General features: G+C 33.2%; 1 protein-coding gene across 1 annotated transcript; it reads right to left on the bottom strand.

The window, feature by feature from the left end:
* Positions 1–505: 505 nt before the first annotated feature.
* On the bottom strand, positions 506–21,462 carry SPOPL (speckle type BTB/POZ protein like). The gene is made up of 10 exons (XM_029934643.1): positions 21,326–21,462; positions 20,655–20,776; positions 20,244–20,395; positions 17,796–17,923; positions 12,311–12,488; positions 12,176–12,231; positions 10,691–10,813; positions 5,566–5,708; positions 5,425–5,478; positions 506–1,985 (listed from the first exon to the last, which is right to left on the bottom strand). Exons 1-10 carry the CDS (start codon positions 21,401–21,403, stop codon positions 1,841–1,843), a joined length of 1,179 nt encoding a protein of 392 aa, XP_029790503.1. The 5' UTR covers positions 21,404–21,462; the 3' UTR covers positions 506–1,840.
* Between the last annotated feature and the right edge of the window lie 207 nt (positions 21,463–21,669).

Raw genomic sequence — 21,669 nt, forward strand, 5'->3', positions numbered from 1 at the left:
AGAAATGAAGATGTCTGAAAATGTGATCTTTTCAAACTAGTTTGCTGTGGTTAACAAATGCCTATCGGATAGTGTTTGTTTAATGTAAATATGAATCACCTTTGATATGACTGCTTCAGTGAATATGTAACAAAGAGATAACAAAAATAAAATCTATTTTAAAACCTCAGGCTTCATTTTTTTCCCTTTTGTTCTAAATTCAAAAACTAAATGAACAAATTATACAAATTTTAATCTGGAGAAAAAAAGTATATATGTGAATATATAGGCATATGCATTTTTTTCCAGTGACACACTTTTCCCCTTATGGTCAAGTATAAATCTTGCCTAGGAAGCATATTGTCACTATTTCATGAAATCAGATACAGTGACTTGCCACTGATCGCTCCTACTTCTCCGGGACAATATGCACTAGACCCTCACTGTGAGTAGAGCTACCGAACACTGACATGTGTATGTGTTTAAAGCTAAATTCATTTATAATAAAGAACTGGCCCATGAAAAGCAGTTTATAAATAGTTTATCCTGTTCACATTATGCAGAATTTCAGTATCATCCAAAATGTTAGTACAGTAACTGAAACAGAAAGGGGAAAACTAGAGGGGAAAAGGTTCAGAGTGTGGCCTGACATATTTCTAAGGGCTCTTTTTTTTAGTTTGCAAATATCAGCTCACTGTTTTTAGCAGGAGAGTAGAGTGTCCAGGATTTTATTTAATTGCCTTTTCCAAAGTGGGAGAAAACTTATTGAGTAACTTCAATAATAAATATCTGAAATTCAAACCAATTTAACTATAATCAAGGATACCTTTCTTAACTATCATGAACACCCCAGTTGCCTCTCTCAGTCTTAAAAAATTTTTCAAAAGTTAAGACACAATTAATTATACCTTATTAATAACCTCAAAAAGAAAAAAAATATATGTACCATTTAGCATACAAAAGTTACACATTGAAAGTGCATATATATCTTTCTTAATTGGCCCACTCATTAAATTTACATTTGGTCATCCTTACTTTCAACATGGACAGAATTCTTCATATAAATGTAGGTCACTATAAATTAAAAAAAATTAATTCAGCACAAAACATGCTTTCTTTTTATTGAAATCTTAACCTCAATCAGTTCTCAGTCATTGTAAACTTGAACAAACCCACAAAGAAACACAAGCAAAGGTTTGTTATGCTTCTCTTAGTTTGTTGGACAGTCAACACACAGGAAAACATCCAAATTTTACTAAAAATTTGGGCCAACTCATTGCATATTTGCCCCCTGAAATGAAAAATAAATTAGAATTGAAGCAGTGTATTGCCGTAACTTACTTTGAAGGTAAGCAGGTTCTCCTATATTTATGGGACTTAGACTGGAGACATTATCAGTAATCTCCAATGTGAGTGCTTTTAAGAAGAACCTAATTTTAAACTTTCAGATAGCGTAGGACAAACCCTATAAAATTCATTTTGCTTTTCTCAAACTAATGGAAGATCCTTTTGAAACTTAATATCTTCAGTTATCAATATTACTGCATTATGGAGCTAGTGCAATCCTGCATAGCCTTAGTCAAAATGACAAGGCACAATAAAAAAATTAAAGTATTATATGAACAAGAGAAGTCATTGAATATAATTTAAGGCCTTGAAGTGAATTAGAGTATAATCAGTCTAATTTAAAGCTGAAGAATAAACCATAAATTATCCACCTGAATTGCAAGCAATATGCTTTTTCAGCTTCTGTTTGTGGACAAGACAACAGAAACAACTCTTGCTTATGGTTTGTTATTAGAATCCTTCTGGACCTGGAGGAGTAAAAGTCAATTCCATTTTTCTACAGTCATGGAAGATTTCAGGACTGTTTTAGCCGTTTGCGTGGAATACCAAACTGTGGACACTGTGCAGATGCCAGTGCTCGGAAGGCTTCTGCAACTAAATGAGGGTGAGACTGAATCATGGACTTCCACCCTGATGTTTCCATTATGTCCGCTGCTTGGCTGAAAAATAAAATTAAGTGATGTTATTAAAGAGTACTTTTCCAAGTAAAGTATTGATGCAGTGTTATTTTTAGAAAAAATTACACATTCCAAAATGTTTTAAACACTTTTTGCCTCTCTATAGTCAAGTCATGTGAATTCATTAAAATATCATCTTTATGTGACTGGTATTTTCTGTTGCAACTGAAACTATTAAATTCTTCTGGAATTCTATACTCTCAAAGTATGTGGCTTTTTTCTCCATGGTCTCAACTCTCATTGTTACCATTTCTGTACCAGCTTTTTAAAGAGCTCTTTTGTCCGGCTGTTACACACAGATTTCCTCTAGAATTCTAACTTTTGCCCTCAATCTTCTCCTTTAACTTCATCATTCATTCTTATTGTGTCCACTCTTTACAATCGTAACTATCACACTCAATGATGGTAAACTACTGTTTGCTAAATTGTAGCCCTCTCCACAAGCTATATTCCCAACCACTTGTTCTCTTTATTTGGAATGGCCTCAGGGCCTCACAATTCAGGATCCCCAGGAAAGAACTCAACATGTCCCTATCCAAACTCCAAATTCTTCTTCCCTCATTTCCAGTCAGCTAATGCTGCTGCCATCACCCAGTTGTTCACATTAAAAACCTGGGAGTCATCCTACACCCCATCCTTTCCAGTCAATCATCAAAGCCCTATTTTAATTTTCAAAGATATTCTGAATTCCCAGTCAAGGTTCATATCATCTCACAGTTGGATTATGACAAGTCTCCTAAATGGTCTTCTAGTTTCCTATCTTGCTCCTCTCAAACTGGCTTCTATGACTTGCCTTAGTAACACAAATATGACTATGTTACATCCTTTCTATTGTTCCCCATTGCCTGTATCCAAGTTCTTTAGAAAAAGAAACATTTTTTCCTACTTCCTCTCTCTACCTATGTACCTCTTGCTTACATGCTCACGCCTTTGGTATATGGATACTGACCTGCTGCTCATTATATGCCAAATGTACAACATGCTCTATTAAGCATACAAATACCTAATCTAGTTATCCTTGTCTCTTTTTCTCCCTTTTATCCATCCAAATAATAACCAAATATAAGATTGTCCTTTCAAAATGTTTTATCTTTTTATTTCTCTCTAGCCTCAACCGTCACCAATCAAGTCTAATTTCAACTCTCATCTCGTCTGAACTCCTCCAATAACTTTCCAACACGTCTACCTGTATTTAACCTCGCTCGGCTATCACCACCACCACCGCAAGCTCCCCACAATATATTCTCTATATTGTATGCAGATAGATTGCTAAAAGTGAAACTCTGATCATGCTCTATGCTAGGTTAAAACCTTTTACTGGATGCCCAATTCTCTTTGTCTAAAAATCCCAATGTATTTACATGGCCTTCCAGGATCTCAATTCTGCTTTCTCCAGCTCCTTCTCATAACCTCTCTCTGACTCTAAACTTTGCACACCTGATTCCCCTTTTCTGGGATACACTTTCACACTTCTTCTCTTTTCTTTACAAGGGTAATTCCTACTGATACTCCAGGTGTTTATTTATATAAAAAGACTTTCTTTCACCCCTAGGTTAGGTAAGGTTCTTTTGCTATCTGCTTGAGATATACATTAACTATTGTTATGCTTTATTTCAATTACTTGTTTAATTCCTATTTGCCTCTTGGTAAACTAAACACTCCATGAAGGTAAGGGAAACATTTGTCATGTTCACCACTATATTCTTTGTACTAAGCACAATGCCTGGGGTATTTACTGGATAATAAATATAAATATATGTCAAATAAATGATCACCTAATGCTTCATGCTTCTGTACTTAGGATCAAGTGATCCCTTCTGTTTACAATGCCTGGTATTTCCTTTAGTTTCACTAATTCTTATTTGTGTATAAAGACTCAGATGTCATCTACAGGAAGCCACTCCTAAACCCTCAAGCCTTTGTCAAGTGCCCTACTGTACATGTCTTCCTTTATCATGTTACTTACCACATTATAATGAAATAATGATAATATATTCGTGTATTTGTTTCTTTCATGAGATACATTTCTCAAGAAAAAGGATTTTTCCCTAATTGTTTTTATATGCAGCACCTTAGCATATGAGACACAACAGATGCTAGGTAAATGCTTGTGGAACTAAACAGTAGCTAAATAAAACAACTTTAAAAAATTTGCCTTACATCGTATTACCTGTATGTCATTATGTTTATAATATTAACTAACTGTTCAGAATCACATAAATATCTCTTATTTATATATTTGACATTTTCATTTATTTAATTCAAAAAGATCTACTGAAAGTCTGTACATATTAACAGCTACTCCAGGGGATATGAAATAAGCTAGTATTTTTTGACTGTGAAGAAGTTGTACAATGTAAAATATTTTCTTAACAAAATAAAACTAGAGCTTCAAAGTAGCTAAGTACAAAGGATAACAAAATTGTCATTGAATGCTAATATATTTTAAATTTAAATAGATTTTTCTAGAATCATATACCATGATGATAATATATCATCATAACCAATATACAAAACCACCCATGACTTAAAAGTAGTTACTAACTTTCACTTTGTGCAAATGGAATTCACAAACTGCCAGGAATTCAGAACTAACCAACATAATACAGCTGAAAATAATGGGAAGTGATTAGGTAAACATTCATTTTAGTGTCTCTAACACTGTCTTTTTTCACTTAAATCAACTTTTGATAAAGTGTGAAAATGGAATTTAAAGGTTTTTGGCAAAAACTAATCAAAAGCAGGTGCAAATTCTTCAAACTATCAATTCTTTACCTTCTTCGATTTTAAAAAATTACAAAAAGTAGAAAATTGCTCTAAAAATGAGTGAAGAAAGCAAAGAAGGAAATACTAAGTTCTAATAGTTCATATTCAGAAGGTCTAGTCTTAGAAAGATGTAACAACTACCATACCCCTTAGAGTTTTACCAGAGAAAAGAACACATTGCTACCAGTAGGGAGTATTAGGCAGGTGATCTAAAATATTATATGATGCAAGGTACTTGGCTATCCTAAGGAGAAGCAGTGGGTGAGCAGTCACATGTAAAGACTTTCTAGGCAAATCTGGAGGGTACATTCCCCATAGAATAAAAAAAAATATTTCCCAACATTTTTAGAAATGTTTTCTGAAGGGGCAGGGAAAAGATCTAGTAGCTACTGAAATACGTGGGCTCAGCTATATACTCTAAGCATATGTGCTTAAATTTAAATGTCTATCCCAGTTCACATTAGAAACTGATCTACAAGGGAGCATAGCCTCAAGAATCTACTAAATCTTATTATTATGTTTTAAAATAACTGGCAGTTTGCATCATAAAACTAATATCTGGATTCATACTTAATATGGATGAGCAAAAGGCTATGCAAACACTTAATTTCATGTATGCAGATCAACTTTAAGTCAGAAACTGATGTCATCTTACTTGCTGTTCCAGTTTTTCCCATCTTTACACCCAAGTTGTCGAAGTACACTGCACCTGCATTGAAGATTTAAACACACTTAAAAAAAGTCTGGTAAAAAATGTTGACCATGTCATGCCCACTGAAATACAGGCATAGCTTACCTATTAATAAAGTCTATGGCTTGTGCTTTCAACTGTTCTGCACTGTGCAAATCTGCAAGGACCAGGGTATCAGCAACATTTTCTACCGAGAGGTTACTACACAAAGCTTCTTCACACATGACCTTCAGCCGTTCCAGTGCATACTATCCAAAAGGAAAGCACAGCAGTTAAACATTTACTCAAACTATCAAGTTTTAAATACTTGGTATTTGTAACTTAGTACATACTTGATATCTGTAACTTAGAAACTAAAGTTAAAGCACATTATACACTTTGAAGTGAGGGTAAAAATTTTTTTGAAGTTATTTTAACCTGATATTAAGAAGATACAAATCAATTAATTCAAGAGAAAGACTAATTGAAAGACTAATTTTCTTTAATAAATTTCAATTTGTGCAAAATACATACTGTCAATTTTAAAAATAAGGTTTTATTTTTTTAAAAGAAGTTATACTCAAACTCTTAAAAAGTGAATTTCTCTTCTCTATTTTTTAAACACCAAAGTGTACCAGCCAAGTACACTGTCTGTTGCCACTGCTCAATCTTGAAGAATGAATTATAAAAGGTCAACAAATCATTTGATAACTACATTAGCTATTATGACAACTTTGGCAGCTTTACTGAAGCTTTACAACTGATACACAATAAACTATACATATTTATGCATAAACTTTTACACCTGTGTGACCATCATTAAATCATGACATCATCCCTAAAAGTTTCCTCTGACCCCTTTATAATCCTTCCCTTTTATGCCACCTCAGGCCACCTCTGATATGCTTTCTACTGTTGCAGTTTACATTTCCTAGTATCTTCTATAAAAGGAATCAGATAATTTGTGGCTGGCTTCTTCTCAGCATAATTGAGATTCATACATGTCACTACCATTTTATCAGCAGTTCAATGCTTTTTATTGCCAAGTAATATTCTGTTGTGTACAGACATACCACAATTTGTCTTTGCAATCCTCTGTTGATAAACAATTGGGTGTTTCCAGTTTTTAGCTATTACAAATAAAGCTCTATAAATATTCACACAAGTCACTGTATGGGAATATGCTTTCTTTTCTCTTAGATAAAAAAGTAGACATACAGGCTGACTTTAACAAGCAAGCAAAATCTGAAATATACAACCTAACCTTATACTAAAGGAGCCATAAAACAACAACAAATGAAGCTTAAAGCCAGCAGAAGAATGGAAATAATGAAGATTAGGGCAGAAATAAATAATACAGAAACTAAAAAACCCCAAAACAAACAATAGAACAAATCAATGAAATCAGGAGCTGGTTCTTTGAAAACATTAATAGAATCAATAAACCTACAGCCAGACTTACCAAGAATAGAAAGGACCTCAAAATAAAATCATAAATGAGAGAAGAGAAAATAACAACACTACAGAAATATAAACAATTACAAAAGAATATTATGAAAACCTATATGCCAACAAATTGGACAACCTATAAGAAATGGATAAACTCCTAGAAACACAAACTGTCAAAGATGAAACAGGAAGAAACAGAAAACTTGAACAGACTGATTACCAGCAAAGAAATTACACCAATAATAAAAAAACTCCCAAAAAACAGAAGTCTAAGACCAGATGGCTTCACATACAAATTTATCAATCACTTTAAGAAAAGTTAATGCCTATTCTCAAACAATTCCAAAAAATAGAAAAGGAAGGGAAACTTCCAAATCCAGTCTATAAGGCCAGCATTACCCTGATGCCAAATCCAGATAAATACTTCATTAAAAAAGAGAACTACAGGCAAATATGCCTGATGAACATTCTCAATAAAATACTGGCAAACAGAATCCAACAATACATTAAAAAAATCATTTGCCACAATAAAGTAGGATTCATTCTTGGGTTTCAAGGGTGGTTCAATATTTATAAATCAATCAAGGTGATATACCACATTATTAAAGGAAAAGATAAGAACCACATGATCATTTCAACAGATATAGAAAAGCATCTGACAAAGTACAACATCCACTGATGATAAAGTAGGTTTACAGGGAAATACCTGAACATAATAAAGGCCACATATGAAAAACCTACAGCTAATATTATCCTCAATGGGGAAATACTGAAAGCCCTTCCCGTAAGGTCAGGAACATGACAAGGATGTCCACTCTCACTGCTTTTATTCAACACAGTGTACTGCAAGTCCTGGACACAGCAATCAGACAAAAAAAAAGGGGGGGGGGAAGCAAAAGGCATCCAAATCAGCAAGGAAGAAGTAAGTAAAACTGTCACTGTATGCAGATGACATGATACTCTATATAGAAAATCTGAAAGAGTCCACCAAGAAACCACCAAAACTGATACATGAATTCAGTAGAGCTGCAGGATATAAAATCAATGTATAGCAATGTGCTGCATTTCTACACACCAATAATGAAGCAGCAGAAAAAGAAATCAAGGAAGCAATGCCATTTACAACTGTACCAAACATGAAAAGTTACTTAGTTACTAAACAAACAGGTGAAAGTACTCTGAAAATCATAAACACTGATGACACAAAGAAATGGGAAGACATTTCATTCTCATAGATTGTAAGAATAAATATTGCTAAAATGTCAGTACTACTCAAAGCAATCTACACATTTAATGCAATTCCGATCAAAACACCAATAGCACTTTTCCCAGAGCTAGAAGAATCCTAAAATTTGTATGGAACCACAAGAGACCCCAACATGCCAAAGTAACCTTGAAATAGAAAAGCAGAGCTAGGAGCACCTGGGTGGCTCTGCTGCGTAAGTGTCCGACTCTTCATTTTAAATCAGGTTATGATCTCATGGTCATGGGATTAAACCCAGAGTCAGGCTCTGTACTGAGCATGAAGCCTGCTTAGGATCTTCTCTCTCTGTGTCTGTATCTGTGTCTCTGTCTCTCTCTCTCTCGCTCTCTCTCACACACACTTCCCGTCCTGCATCTCCCCTGCTCACATGCTCATGTACTTGCTCTCTTTTTACAAAAAAAAAAAAAAGAAGAAGAAGAAGAAGAAAGAAAAACCGGACATATCCCAATTCCAGATTTCAAATTATATTACAAAGGTGTAGTAATCAAAACACCATGGTACTGACATAAAAACAGACACACAGATCAAAGGAACAGAAAAGAAAATGCAGAAATGAGCACAAAACTCTATGTTCAACTAATCTTCAACACAGCAGTTAAGAATATCCAATGGAAAAAAGATAGTCTCTTCAACAAATGGTGTTAAGAAAACTTGCAGCAACATGCAAAAGAATGAAACTGGACCACTTTCTTATCCCTTATACAAAAATAAATTCAAAATGGATTAAAGAACTAAATGTGAGACCTGAAACCACAAAAATCCTAGAGAAGAACACAGAGAGTAACCTCTTTGACACTGGCCACAGCAACTTCTTTCTTGCACAGGCTAGGGAAACAAAAGCAAAGATAAACTACTGGGACTTCATCAAAACAAAAATGTTTCTGAACAGTAAATGAAACCATCAACAAAACTAAATGCAACCAATGGAATGAAAGAAGGTATCAGCAAAATATGTATCCAGTAAAGGATTAATATTTCAAATATATAAAGAACCTACAAAACACCCCAAAAAAGAATAATCCAATTAAAATATGGGCACAAGACATAAAGAGACATAAACAGACACATGAAACGATGTTCAACATCATTCATCCTCACGGAAATACAAATCAAAACTACGATATCACCGCACACCTGTAAGAATGGCTAAAATCAACAACAGAAAACGACAGGTATTGGTGAAGATGTGCAGAAAGGGGAACGTCTTGCACCATTAGTGGGAATGTAAACTGGTGCAGCCACTCTGGAAAACAGTTTTTCAGAAAGTTAAAAATAGAACTAGCCTATGATTTAGCAATTACCCTACTAGATATTTACCTAAAGAATTCTAAAATACTAATTCAAAGGGACACATGCACCCCAATGTTTACTGCATTATCTAATAATCAAATTATGAAAGCAGCCCAAATGTCTAACAACTGATTAATGAATAAAGAAGTTGTGGTGTGTGTGTGTGTGTGTGTGTGTGTGTGTGTGTGTACTACTGGGCTATAAAAAGGAATGAAATCTTGCATTTGCAACAACATGGATGGAGCTAAAGAGCATTATATTAACAGTAATAAATCAGTCACAGAAAGATAAATACCATTAATATTTCATTCACATATAGAATTTAAGAAACAAATGAGCATGGGGGGAAAAGTGAGAGAGAGGTAAACCATGAAAACGGGGTCTAAACTATAGGGAACAAATTGATGGTTACTAGAAGAGAAGTAGGTAGGGGAATGATTAAAATAGGTGATGAGGATTAAGTAGTACACTTGTGATGAACGTTGGGTGTTGTGTGTAACTGTTAAATCACAAAATTGTACACCTGAAACGTACTACACTGTATGTTAATTAACTGGAATTTAAACAACTTGGAAAAAAAAATAGACTCCATAGACATGTGGCTTGGTAATGGTTCCAATGGTAATATTTTGCAAAGCAAGTACAATACAACACTTTCTTCCCTGCACTCTATGTGGTACATGTGTATGTGTACATACATACATGTACGTGTGTGCATACAACAGGCATACTCATAAACTTATATACATACATGGACAGATGTGGTATAAACATCAATACGTTCAGAAAAACTTTCCAATGTGCTTTCAGGATTGAAAACTACTGGCTTTGAGATGTTCTGGTATTTTTGCATTGTTTCTCAAACTTTAAGAAATAACCATTATAAAAGAATATTATAAAATTAACATTATTTTTTCTCTTTCTATGCTATCATGTTAAAAAAAAGTATTTCTGAATACAGGCAATTAAGTTAGGAAAAAGTCCAATGCTTCTTTCTTTTATTTCATTATTTTATTTTACCCATATACTCTAACTGGCTCAAAATATTTATATGCCTTATTGATTAAAAAAGTCTCATTTCCATATTATCTCACTGCATCCTATTTCATAATATACTCAAGAGACATTTACAAACAGTATAATTCCTCAATATTTCAAGTTATTTATTAGGGTCTTCATTTGATTGTATCTTCCTAGATACATCAAGCTTGAGGAGAGTTTTCAGCACTGTAAGACCTATTTACTTACTTTGTCTGCAGCTGCCAACAAGTTGTCAGCCATTTTATCAAGGTTTGGTGCCTTCCCTGTGTAAATGAATCTCATCATTTCTTTAAAAACCTCAGGGTCTAGATCATTTATTTCCACTCGATTCTAATATTGAAAACAACACAAAAGTTATGCTCAAACAACATACTCACACACAAATGAACCTAAGAGAAACTTTAACAATAATTTAACTAAATGTGCACTCAAGTATTCTATTTTAAAATGGAGGTAAGTAAATCTTCAGTAACCTAAGCAGGCAAAGTGAAGCAAGTAGGTCTAACAGGAGAAGTATACCCAGTCAAGTAATACCATGTGGATATATAAAACCTCAATTACTCAATTAAAAAGAGAAAAACAAAACAAACAAAACCAAATGACAGCCTTTAGGCCAATCAAAATACATGTGTTGTTTCTGACCTGTTTCTTAGAAGAAGATAGCTATTAACTTTTTCTTTGTTGAATTTTGATGTTGTAATACAATGCCTAAGACCCAATAACCAATGGGTTTAAGCAAAAGTAGGGTCAGATATTTGAGATATTTCCAGAGCCCACTACCTTGGAACTCTCCCTTTTGTAAAAATGGCATGTCATACTATCTATATACTGGCATTTCCTCTTTGCTTGAAACATAATCAAGTCTAAAGAGTAGTAATTCCTTTTTTACTACTACATCTTTGTATTTTTTTTCTTGTGTGATCTATGAAGCTAAATATCTAACACTAAACAATACCAAATTTTTCTGACCCTTTTGCTGACAATAACATTTGACATTATTCATGTCTTCTTATGTGAAAGTGGTCAGAAGGCTAATCATAGTACCTGGCTGATCAACAATCAAAGGGAAGTAAGCAGCTATGTGATGCAGCCTTTAGTTCTACAGAAAGAATGAAGCTAAGCCACATAAATAAACTTTGGAGTTGTCCCATTAGAACACGAAGGCTCACATGTAATGCAAGCAGCAAGTAATCAATCTGATCTTTAATCTGATGACATTTCAAGATGACAGGTGAAGGAGAAACATTTATTTGGGAAAACCAAAGAGGTAACAAATTGATTAAATATATAACACTGATGGAATTTGTCTCTTTTAAAAATCTTTATTTTAGTGGTATTATTTTTGTTCTAGGGAAAAAAAATCCACAATCAACATATAGTTTAGAAAAGAAGAATAAACACCTTAAGTAGATGAACTCTCTACTATAGCTATGGACCAGAGCCACGCTTTTGGATAAGAACTACTCATTTATTCAGCCTCTGGGAGGCCATCAAAATAGTTATTATTTGGAATATTCACCCACATTAGGCTACATCTATTGTTCTACTACAGATCATACTTTTTCCCTTTCTACTTCTATCTTTCTATTTCTAAAATTTTATTGTAACAATGAGAACATGTAGCATTTCTTTCAAAATACTATTCTACATTTGTACAAATTAAATATTACCCTTCATTTAAATGATGTTTACCTTTTTGCTTTCTTCCATTTCATGTTCAAACATTGCATTAAAAACCGGGGATCGAGCTGTAACAACATTAAGCATCATTATTTAATGCACAGATTTATGGGGAAAATGTACAATATAACCAAAAGTTGAAAGTACCTGCAAGTACAGATTTATGGGCTTTAAATTCTTGTCCTCTCACAAAAAAACTGCAATCTGTAAATCTTGTGTTTTCCCAGAGATTACCTAAATCTTCTGCTAGTCGACATTCAGGCACCTTCAAAGTATTTGTATTAGTATGTCCTGATATATTTACTGAATCTTGGACCACACTCACCTAGTAAAAAATGGACAGCAAGAAAAACACTTTTATAAAGTAGTATCAGTAATTAGTCTATACTTAAATTTCTAATAATTAGAATCATTGGAATAGTTCAAAATACTCCTAATTAAAAATACTAATACTTGGGAATTAAATTTAAAGAAACAATTTAAAGACTATAGAAAAAAAAATAGAAACAAACTAGACCATTTTCAAGTAACATTTTATGTACATAAATGGCTAACCAATTTGTTAGGATGCTAGGTTATTAAAGTAATTACAAAAACTACTTCTCAGCAAAATAGAAGTCATAAAATGATGTCACACTGACACAAGCAGGAAACACTTTTTTGTGAGGTGAAGGAAGAAATTTCTTATTTTCTCACTCATACCACAGACTTATCAACATTAAAGTCTATTACATATGTAATAAATATGACAACACACTCAAAAGGACTTTATATAGTAAAAGGTTGTAAAATTATAGTTTGGGAAGTATTCCTACATGTTTCAACTCCAGTAAAACTGGTTTAAATATCTAGTAATATTAATTTAAGTTGTGAAGTACATGAACTCTCACAAAAGCAATCACAATCATTAAAATTCATGTAAATCTTTGATAATAATAATCAAAAATACAAATATAATTTAGTTTGATTTGTAGACCTTTTATTTATCTATGAAATAATACAAGTTAGTATGATGAAAACACTGGTTTTATAAAGATTTCAACATAATATAGATTAAGTTTTCTCTCATTAGAGATGACTATATCCTGAATAAAATCCTAAAACACTACTGGGTAAGTCTTGTGCACTACTTTTTAGAAAAAGTATGATCCTGGGCGCCTGGCTGGCTGAGTTGGAGGAACACATGACTCTTGATCTCAGGGTCGTGAGTTCCAACCCCACGCTGGGTGTCGAGATTACTTAAATAAATAAAACTTTAAAGAAGCATGCTACTAATATTGTTACATTTAATAAACTGAAGAAAATACAACTCAACTAGTAATGCAAATATTTCAGAGTAAATGAACCATTACTGCTGTATGTTAGTTATCTACTGTTTTAAGCTTCTAAGTTTTGTGGTCATCTGTTATGCAGCAATAATTGTATTAATTGAAAAACATTTCATGAAGCTTTTATTAAATAAGGATAGGCATTAATAAGGACACATACCAAAAAAGTAAACTACACAGAAAACATAAATTGGAAGTAGATAAAACTGGACCAGACTATGAACATGCTAATAGAGAAAGCATAATAATAATCCAATAAACTATTTGGAGAATAGTAAATCTCAAAGTCCTCCTTCATCCTAATGTATAAACAGGTATGAAATGGGAATGAATGGACACTTCTAAAGAAAAACTTTATTTTTCTGAGGATATTTTTATTAACCACTTTGTTTTTTCCAACTTGCATTATTAACCATTTGGAATCATCTAATCCAATCAACTTATTGTATAAAAAGATTTCAAATGGACATCAAGAAGGTAATTAGTTAATATGTCAATCAATCACACTGTCAATCAGTATCAAAGTAAGGCTAGCCCTATTAATTATCAGATTCCTTTGTTTTCTTTAATTCTTGGTATAACACAAATATTTCTTTGGATACATTTTAAAATCAGTAGTACTACTTTAATGCAATTATGGCTCAAAAAGGACCTATTACAAGAATCTTGTGAGACGATTTTCTACATATAGGAGACAAGATATTATATGAACAAAAAAATAAAATCTAGTAATAAAGGTTCTCTTATTCTATTAAGTTTCTAATTATGGAAACTATTTCTAAAATGACTACAAATAAGAAAAAAAGCTTCATTAATCCTTACCTGATTGCCCGTTTACACCATCCATTATAACTTCATACTTTTAAAATGTTAGTTCTGATATTCAAAGTTTAGTTAGAGTTCAGTTTTTTATTACATAGACAATATTTCTTTGTTCCTATCAAGCACTACTCTTAAAAATTTCTAAGACAGAAGGAGGTGGATCAGTTCAATTACTTGTGTAAAGTATGCAGAGGACTTATAAAAATGTGACAACATATTTAATTTAGAAAAGTATTTCTTAAATTCTATTTATTGCCTATTATCCTAAATGGCATAGATGCTGATGTTTATTTTGTATATGTAATCATAATTCAGAAGTTGTATTACTGACATACACATTTACATATCATCATCATGGGGACTACAAATTTCAACTAAGACTTAATTAACATTTCATACTCTAAGCGGTATTGAAGGGACTATTTATATGACAAAAATTAATAATCTAATTAAAAATTGATATGGAACAAATTCTGATGGTTATTTCCTTGATACCTATAATTAAGAAATTGGTAAAATTTTAAGTTTTTTCTAGCACATATTCAAATACAGGTAATGAACATTCTTACCAAATGGAACCTAGAGTAAAAAATTCAGAAAAAAGTCTGAGATTTTTTTTCCCCTACAATTAAATGCTTTTTCAAAATAAAAATGCAAAGGTATAATATTCAAAATTGACAAATGCTGCAAAGGAAAACCTTACACTCATTGGAAAGCTCTTTTTCAAATTTGATTTTAGCTAAACTATGAGAATATACTTTAGACTAAATATGAACACGTGCAAGCTCTAGCCAACCATGACTGCTCTGAAAATCTGGGTCTCCAATAGTGTGGAATTCAAGTGACTATTTCCAGTTTTTTAAAAAATCTCAATTCTCCAACTGTTTTAAAAACTAGGAATTTACAATAGTTTACAGTGTATAAATTCTGCCGCTCAATCAACTACCTAACCATCCCTCACATTGGCTCCACACTGAGAAACTTTTTAATAGTCTAATTTCACATCATCTGCTAAAATAGTGAGTCTTAGATTTATTGACTGTCATAGCCTTTTTAAAAATTTGGGTGACAGAAATAGGATTGCCAACTTAAAAGGGCCTTTTAAAGAATAAAACCTAACTTCCATCCATTATCACAAGTATTTTAAAACAGGAATGGTATCCTGGCAACAAAAAACAGGACAGGACAAATGGTGTATTCTTCTAAATGAATTAACTTTATGAAAAACCCAATTTATACATATATTCTAACTGTACATGTATAATTTATTGCAATCATGAGATGGTATGGGTTACTGGCTATGAAATTATTTAAAATATGTTGGACTTAAAAAAAAAAGGATGAACTAATCTATAAAGTTTTCTATTTCTTATACTTATTCTTCAATTTCTGTCTTCTCCATCACTTTGGGAGAGAATGGGCAGAGCTGTTTACACTTCTAGAAATATCTACCTCTGGCTACTTGATTCACAGTATGAAATTTGCAAGATGAGGTTATGTCTTGCAGAAAAAGAGTAGCACCAAGCTGCCTTACCTGTCTACAGCACCACTTGCAGGGGAGGGGGAGGAGGCAGTTCTTTAGGTAGGGCAGTGCAATGCTTCCTCCTCTTCTGCAAGCAGTGCTGGAGGTGCTGTAGAAGGAAGGGCATCAATGAGAGGTATGGAAGAAACGGTGGAGGGCGTGAGGAATGTTCGTGCAAAGTACTTTTTGTCCACCGATGCTAAATACAGTGCCCAAGGTATAAGTCTCCACATAAGTAAAAAGGTATATATTACAGTCCTCAAAACTAAATATGATCAATGCCGACTTAAAACGTAAGTCATGGCAGATTATATTTTTTGAAATTACTAGCATATGGGTAAAAAATATGTCAAAAGTTATGTATTGAAAAAATATCTTAATTTCAGCCTTCATTCTGAATTTCTTGGTTGACTAGGTTCCAATATAATATGCTTAAGAATGTATCTGTAAACATGATTTCAATTCTAAAAAAAGGAATATTTTCTTAAGGAGTTTATTAAAAAAAGACTTTTAACTGCAGTAAAATTTTGAAATTGGATTGCATAGCTTTTTTAAAGGTCCTTTAAATTCAAAGATTGTATGATTTAAAAAATTAACATGTTAGAACTTAATATAATCCCTAAAATTCTGAAGAGTCTATATTAAGGATGCTAAAATTTTAAAATAATATAACCTGTATTTATTCAAGATACTACTCTAAATATATGTCCATTGATAACAAATGCTTTAGTATTTGTTTTTCAAATTATTTACCGATAAACTGCTGAAGACACTTGTGGTATGTGCTTTACCAACCAAATAATTGTATTCATAACAAATTCATCCTACAGTTCGTTTAACTTGTCTAAGTGAAAATAAGATGCATTATATTTGCATTATGTAGTCTCTAGAGCCACATTTGAATTATTTTTCTGACACAGCATAACAACACACAATTAGTTTATAATGTTACCAAAACATTTTATACATTTTCTACAAAGAGATTAAAGCTTAATAGCAGTTAATGTAAGTTATCATGCTTCTATGACACTCTTTGATCTATAATAACTTATTAACATATATCTAACATTGAGTTTACTTGGTCATAACCTTTCAATTAAATTTTCCTATAAAATTATCAACTATCTTAAATATTTTGATAAATTATGTTACTGATATATATTCTCTATAAACTATATTGGTAGCATACTATAATCCTTTAAGTCACTCCAATGAGTAGTATCAACAATTTGTACAGATAAGACCATGAAATAATAACAATGACAAGAGCAAATTTCAGCCTCAAGTTAAACCAGATCATAACTGTAAATTATTGGCAAGGCTATGCTCATAACTGTTAAAATACGACACTGTATACAAATAAATAAATCTCACAAGCTTGTCAACAGACATGGGTATATCTTAAATTTGGGGGATGCTATTGTTTATAATGCTAACATCTATTTAACTAAATGAACCCAACTATATAAACAGAAAGCTTCTCAATCTTTCCAGACACTTTCATTATGTATAGATGTACATATTTCAGTCTATATTCAAACTGATAAACTACTAATCATATTTAATATGTTTAATCTGACATTATTAATATGTTTAATATGACAAAAAATAGTGACCATCTATGTCAGAATGAAGAAGATACTTAGGAATTTTCATATAAAGATACACACATCCATAGTCTTTCTAGGAGGAAGAAGTACCTAGTATATGGTAGTGTAAATACCATATACAGTTTATAGCTATAGATATGATAAATTCTTTTCAGAATGGGCTACTTACTATATTGAAGACAATCCAGTTTTACTGGTAAAACATTTACAAATGAAACCCTATCAATTATACCAATTACTTAATTTAAAAAGTATTTGCAATAAAAAAAAGTATACCCAATATTGTTCTAGCTTATATTATATACACTAAATATAACTTTGGAGTTCTTTGAAATAAAAAATGTACCCACCTCACAAAATAATGTAAGTTTGTCATCTGGTAAAAGACCATTAGCTTCATCAAGCAAAAAATCCCTTCGAATGAATTTTTTAAAACCCCAGTCTTTCCCTTGTACAAATCGATATGCTCTTTGGCTTTCTGGGGGAAAACAGAATAGAAGTTTAAACAAAAGAATCATCTAAGAATGTCAATGATAACAGAGTTAAATTAATGCACAAAAATAAAACTTGGCCAATACCTTCATTATAAAAATTATAGATAAGTGTGTTCATAAATAAAATGCCACAACAGTTACATCAGGCAGGACCAGATCGGTTCATAGCACTATTCAGATTTTGGCCATTATCAATGAGCCACTTTTAGATTTCTCAATCTCTAAGTAGAGGAAAAGCCAGATCAAATCTCTTGGAGAAGCAAGAGATCTCTCTAACAATGCAGGCCCTTTAATAATAAAAAAATCAAAATACATTGGCATAGGTATACTCCTGCTCCTCAGTACTTGATTAGAAAACATACCTCTCATTTCTTGCTTCTCCCTTTAAAAACGGATGCTCTAAATCATGACAGCATCCTTTAACTTTCCTGGGGCATCTATCCCACTAGAGAAAAATCCATTAACTGGTAAAAAAAAAAAAAAAAAAAAAGTGCTACATAAAGTTTCTTATCACCCCTAGATCTTTGGACATAATCTCTTCATCCCTAACTTTCATAAAAGTGTAAAAGATGGTTTTAATATAATTTGTAAAGGACTTGATTAATGTCAGAGATAAACGTTTCCAATGCCCAACATACTGCAGAACTGTATATTAAAAAATAAACATGAGAGGCGCCTGGGTGGCTCAGTCGGTTAAGCCTTTGACTTCGGCTCAGGTCAGATCTCACGTTCGTGGGTTCGAGCCCCGCGTCAGGCTCTGTGCTGACAGCTAGCTCAGAACCTGGAGCCTGCTTCCTGTTCTGTGTCTCCTTCTCTCTCTGCTCCTCCCCCTCTCATGCTCTGTCTCTCTCTGTATCAAAAATAAATAAAAACATTTAAAAAAATAAAAAAAAAATAAACAAGATCTTCTACAGAAAGTATTCACAATCTGTTATTCAAAGAATTAACTGGAGTTGAAAAACCAAAAATAAATTTAACTGAAAGACTCCATGTTATGTTATAGTTCCTCAAAATTCTTATGTTGAAATCCTATCCCGCAATGTGATGGTTTTAAGAGGTCAATGAGGGGCGCCTGGGCGGCTCAGTCTGTTAAGCATTCGACTTAGGCTCAGGTCATGATCTTGCAGTCTGTGAGTTTAAGCCCTGCGTCCGGCTGTGTGCTGACAGCTCAGAGCCTGGAGCCTGCTTCGGATTCTGTGTCTCCCTGTCTCTCTACCCTCCTTGCTCACACTTTCTCTCTCTCTCAAAAATAAATAACACTAAAAAAAAGAGTGAGAGAGACTGGATGGAATTAGATGAGTTCAAGTAGGTGGAGCGCTTCTGAATGTGATTAGTGCTCTTATAAAAGACTCCACAAAGCTCCCTAGCTCAATCAGCCATGTGAAGATGCAGTGAGAGAAATCAGCAGTCTACAATCCAGAAGAGGGTCTTCACCAGAACCTGACCATGTTGGCACTCTGATCTTGTGCTCTCAGCCTTCAGATCTGTGAGAAGCAAACGTCTGTTGTTTATATAAGCCACCCAGTCTACAGCACTTTGTTACAGCAACCTAAGACATTCCACTACTGTAAATGTCAGATATCATGAAAATATATGTGAAACTACGTATTACTTCGACAAAAAATATATTATTAAAAAGGAGGAAGTTTTTTTTGGTAATATTACTTGATTATATGATTCACTTCTAAAAATCACTTATAATTTAATGTGCCAGTTCCTGATATATTTTCTTACTATGCACATTGTGTATTTCCTACAGTGCTTCTCGTTACAAAGCTCTAGACCACATGGTTTCTTCTGGCTAGATATGTGAAGGTTGAGATGAATTTAATACTCCTGGAGACTAAGACAAACAGACTTCCTTTCAATCAGTGTTCAGCCCACTGCTTAAAAAATCTAGGGACAAAATATCAGCACGTTCAATCTCCTTTCACATTTTCCTCAGATTTTATTATCTGGTAAAAACAGCAAGGGAGAAATATTTCCTGAGTACCAATTATATTTGCCAGAAATTGAACCAGGCACCTTGCCCTAAAAGCAAAGTGACAAGTAAATATTGTCTTAGGACATGAAAAGAAAGTAAAATTTTAGTATTATTTTTAACAAATTGCACATGTCTTATGAAGTCTAAGATTTAGTAGAACAACCATAACTCTACACTAGCATTTAAAATTAAATGGCCACATTACATGTTTTAGGTTAGGCAGATTTCAGTGGGGAAAGAATATCCTTTATCCTTTCTAGGGAAAAGTACATAAGTTAACATGTAGTTACTCAGAGACTTCTTTATTCCAAATCACTTACCCATTGCTTTTGTTTCTTCCCTTTTAGCGTTTAGAAGGGAAAATTTGAATTTTGCTCGAACTTCACTTTTTGGGCAGCTGACTAAAAGCAAATATAAGGACAAGTAGTCTTTACTTTCATCATCTAATCCCTTTGGATTTACCCTTAGGCACCTGAAACAAAACAACAAGCTTATACAGAGAAATATAAAACTGAAAACATTCAAAAGAGAAAGGCAATACTGAAATTAGTTGTTAGATAATATCACAAACAGCACTCCCATCAATAGCCCCAGTTCTCTCTCTCTGTCCCTCCCCTACTCGGACTCTCTCAAAAATAAACATTAAAAAAAAAAGAAAAAGAAACAATAACAGCCAAACTATAAAGTAGCTGAAGATAACATCAAAACAAAATCCAAAACAAAAATCTTACCATTTCATTTTGTCACTAGGGCTCGATGAAAATGTTGAACTTTTTAACACTTCACCCATTTCCTCTCGACAAAAGCTGAAGTTATTAATGGTCCACATGTAGGAAAATTTTACTACTTTAACCTAAGAGATTCAGAAAACTGCTTTTACAGTGATGACTTATATGCTTTTAGCTTATCACACGTTAAACATCCTATGAAACACTTTTCTTAATACTTGGAATAACTATGACAAAGTGCTTCACAATACTCTCAAAACACTATAACATTTTAAAGTGACATAACATAAAGTAAGGCATTTTTTAATACTTTATTTTCAAATTGGTTTCCATAATACACCCAGTGCTTCTCCCTCACAAGTGCCCCCCACCATGACCATCACCCCCTTCCCTCCCTCCCCCTCCCCCTTCAGTCCATGGTTCGTTTTCAGTATTCAATACTCTCTCATGATTTGTGTCCCTCTCTCTCCCCAGCTCTCTTTTCCCCTTCCCCTCCCTATGGTCCTCCATTAGGTCTCTCCTGTTAGACCTATGAGTGCAAACATATGGTATCTGTCCTTCTCTGCCTGACTTATTTCACTTAGCATGACACCCTCGAGGTCCATCCACTTTCTTACAAATGGCCAGATTTCATTCTTTCTCATTGAAAGTAACACATTTTTAACAGCATGTACCTGCGTATAACACCAGCTTTCTGCTATAGGACCAGCAGACATATCTCCAGCGAGAGGTGGGGTAGGTTCCCGAGACATTGCCACTTTACTGCAGTCTTCCAGGATTTACACAATATCCCACACAGATGAATACTTTACTATAAAGAAAAGAGGTTTCATTTGCTGATGAAAAAGTTTGGATCAATATGGGATAAGTATCTAAACAATCATAAAACTATCACTTTCTCAAATTTGATTATGAGAGAACATGAAAGGATTTTATTATTTCAATAATTAAAAAATCATAACCTTTTGGGACATTTAACACTTAAAATCTAAACAAACTGAATACTTAGAAATAAAAC

Source organism: Suricata suricatta, chromosome 3, assembly GCF_006229205.1.
Source record: "Suricata suricatta isolate VVHF042 chromosome 3, meerkat_22Aug2017_6uvM2_HiC, whole genome shotgun sequence".
Taxonomy (NCBI): domain Eukaryota; kingdom Metazoa; phylum Chordata; class Mammalia; order Carnivora; family Herpestidae; genus Suricata; species Suricata suricatta.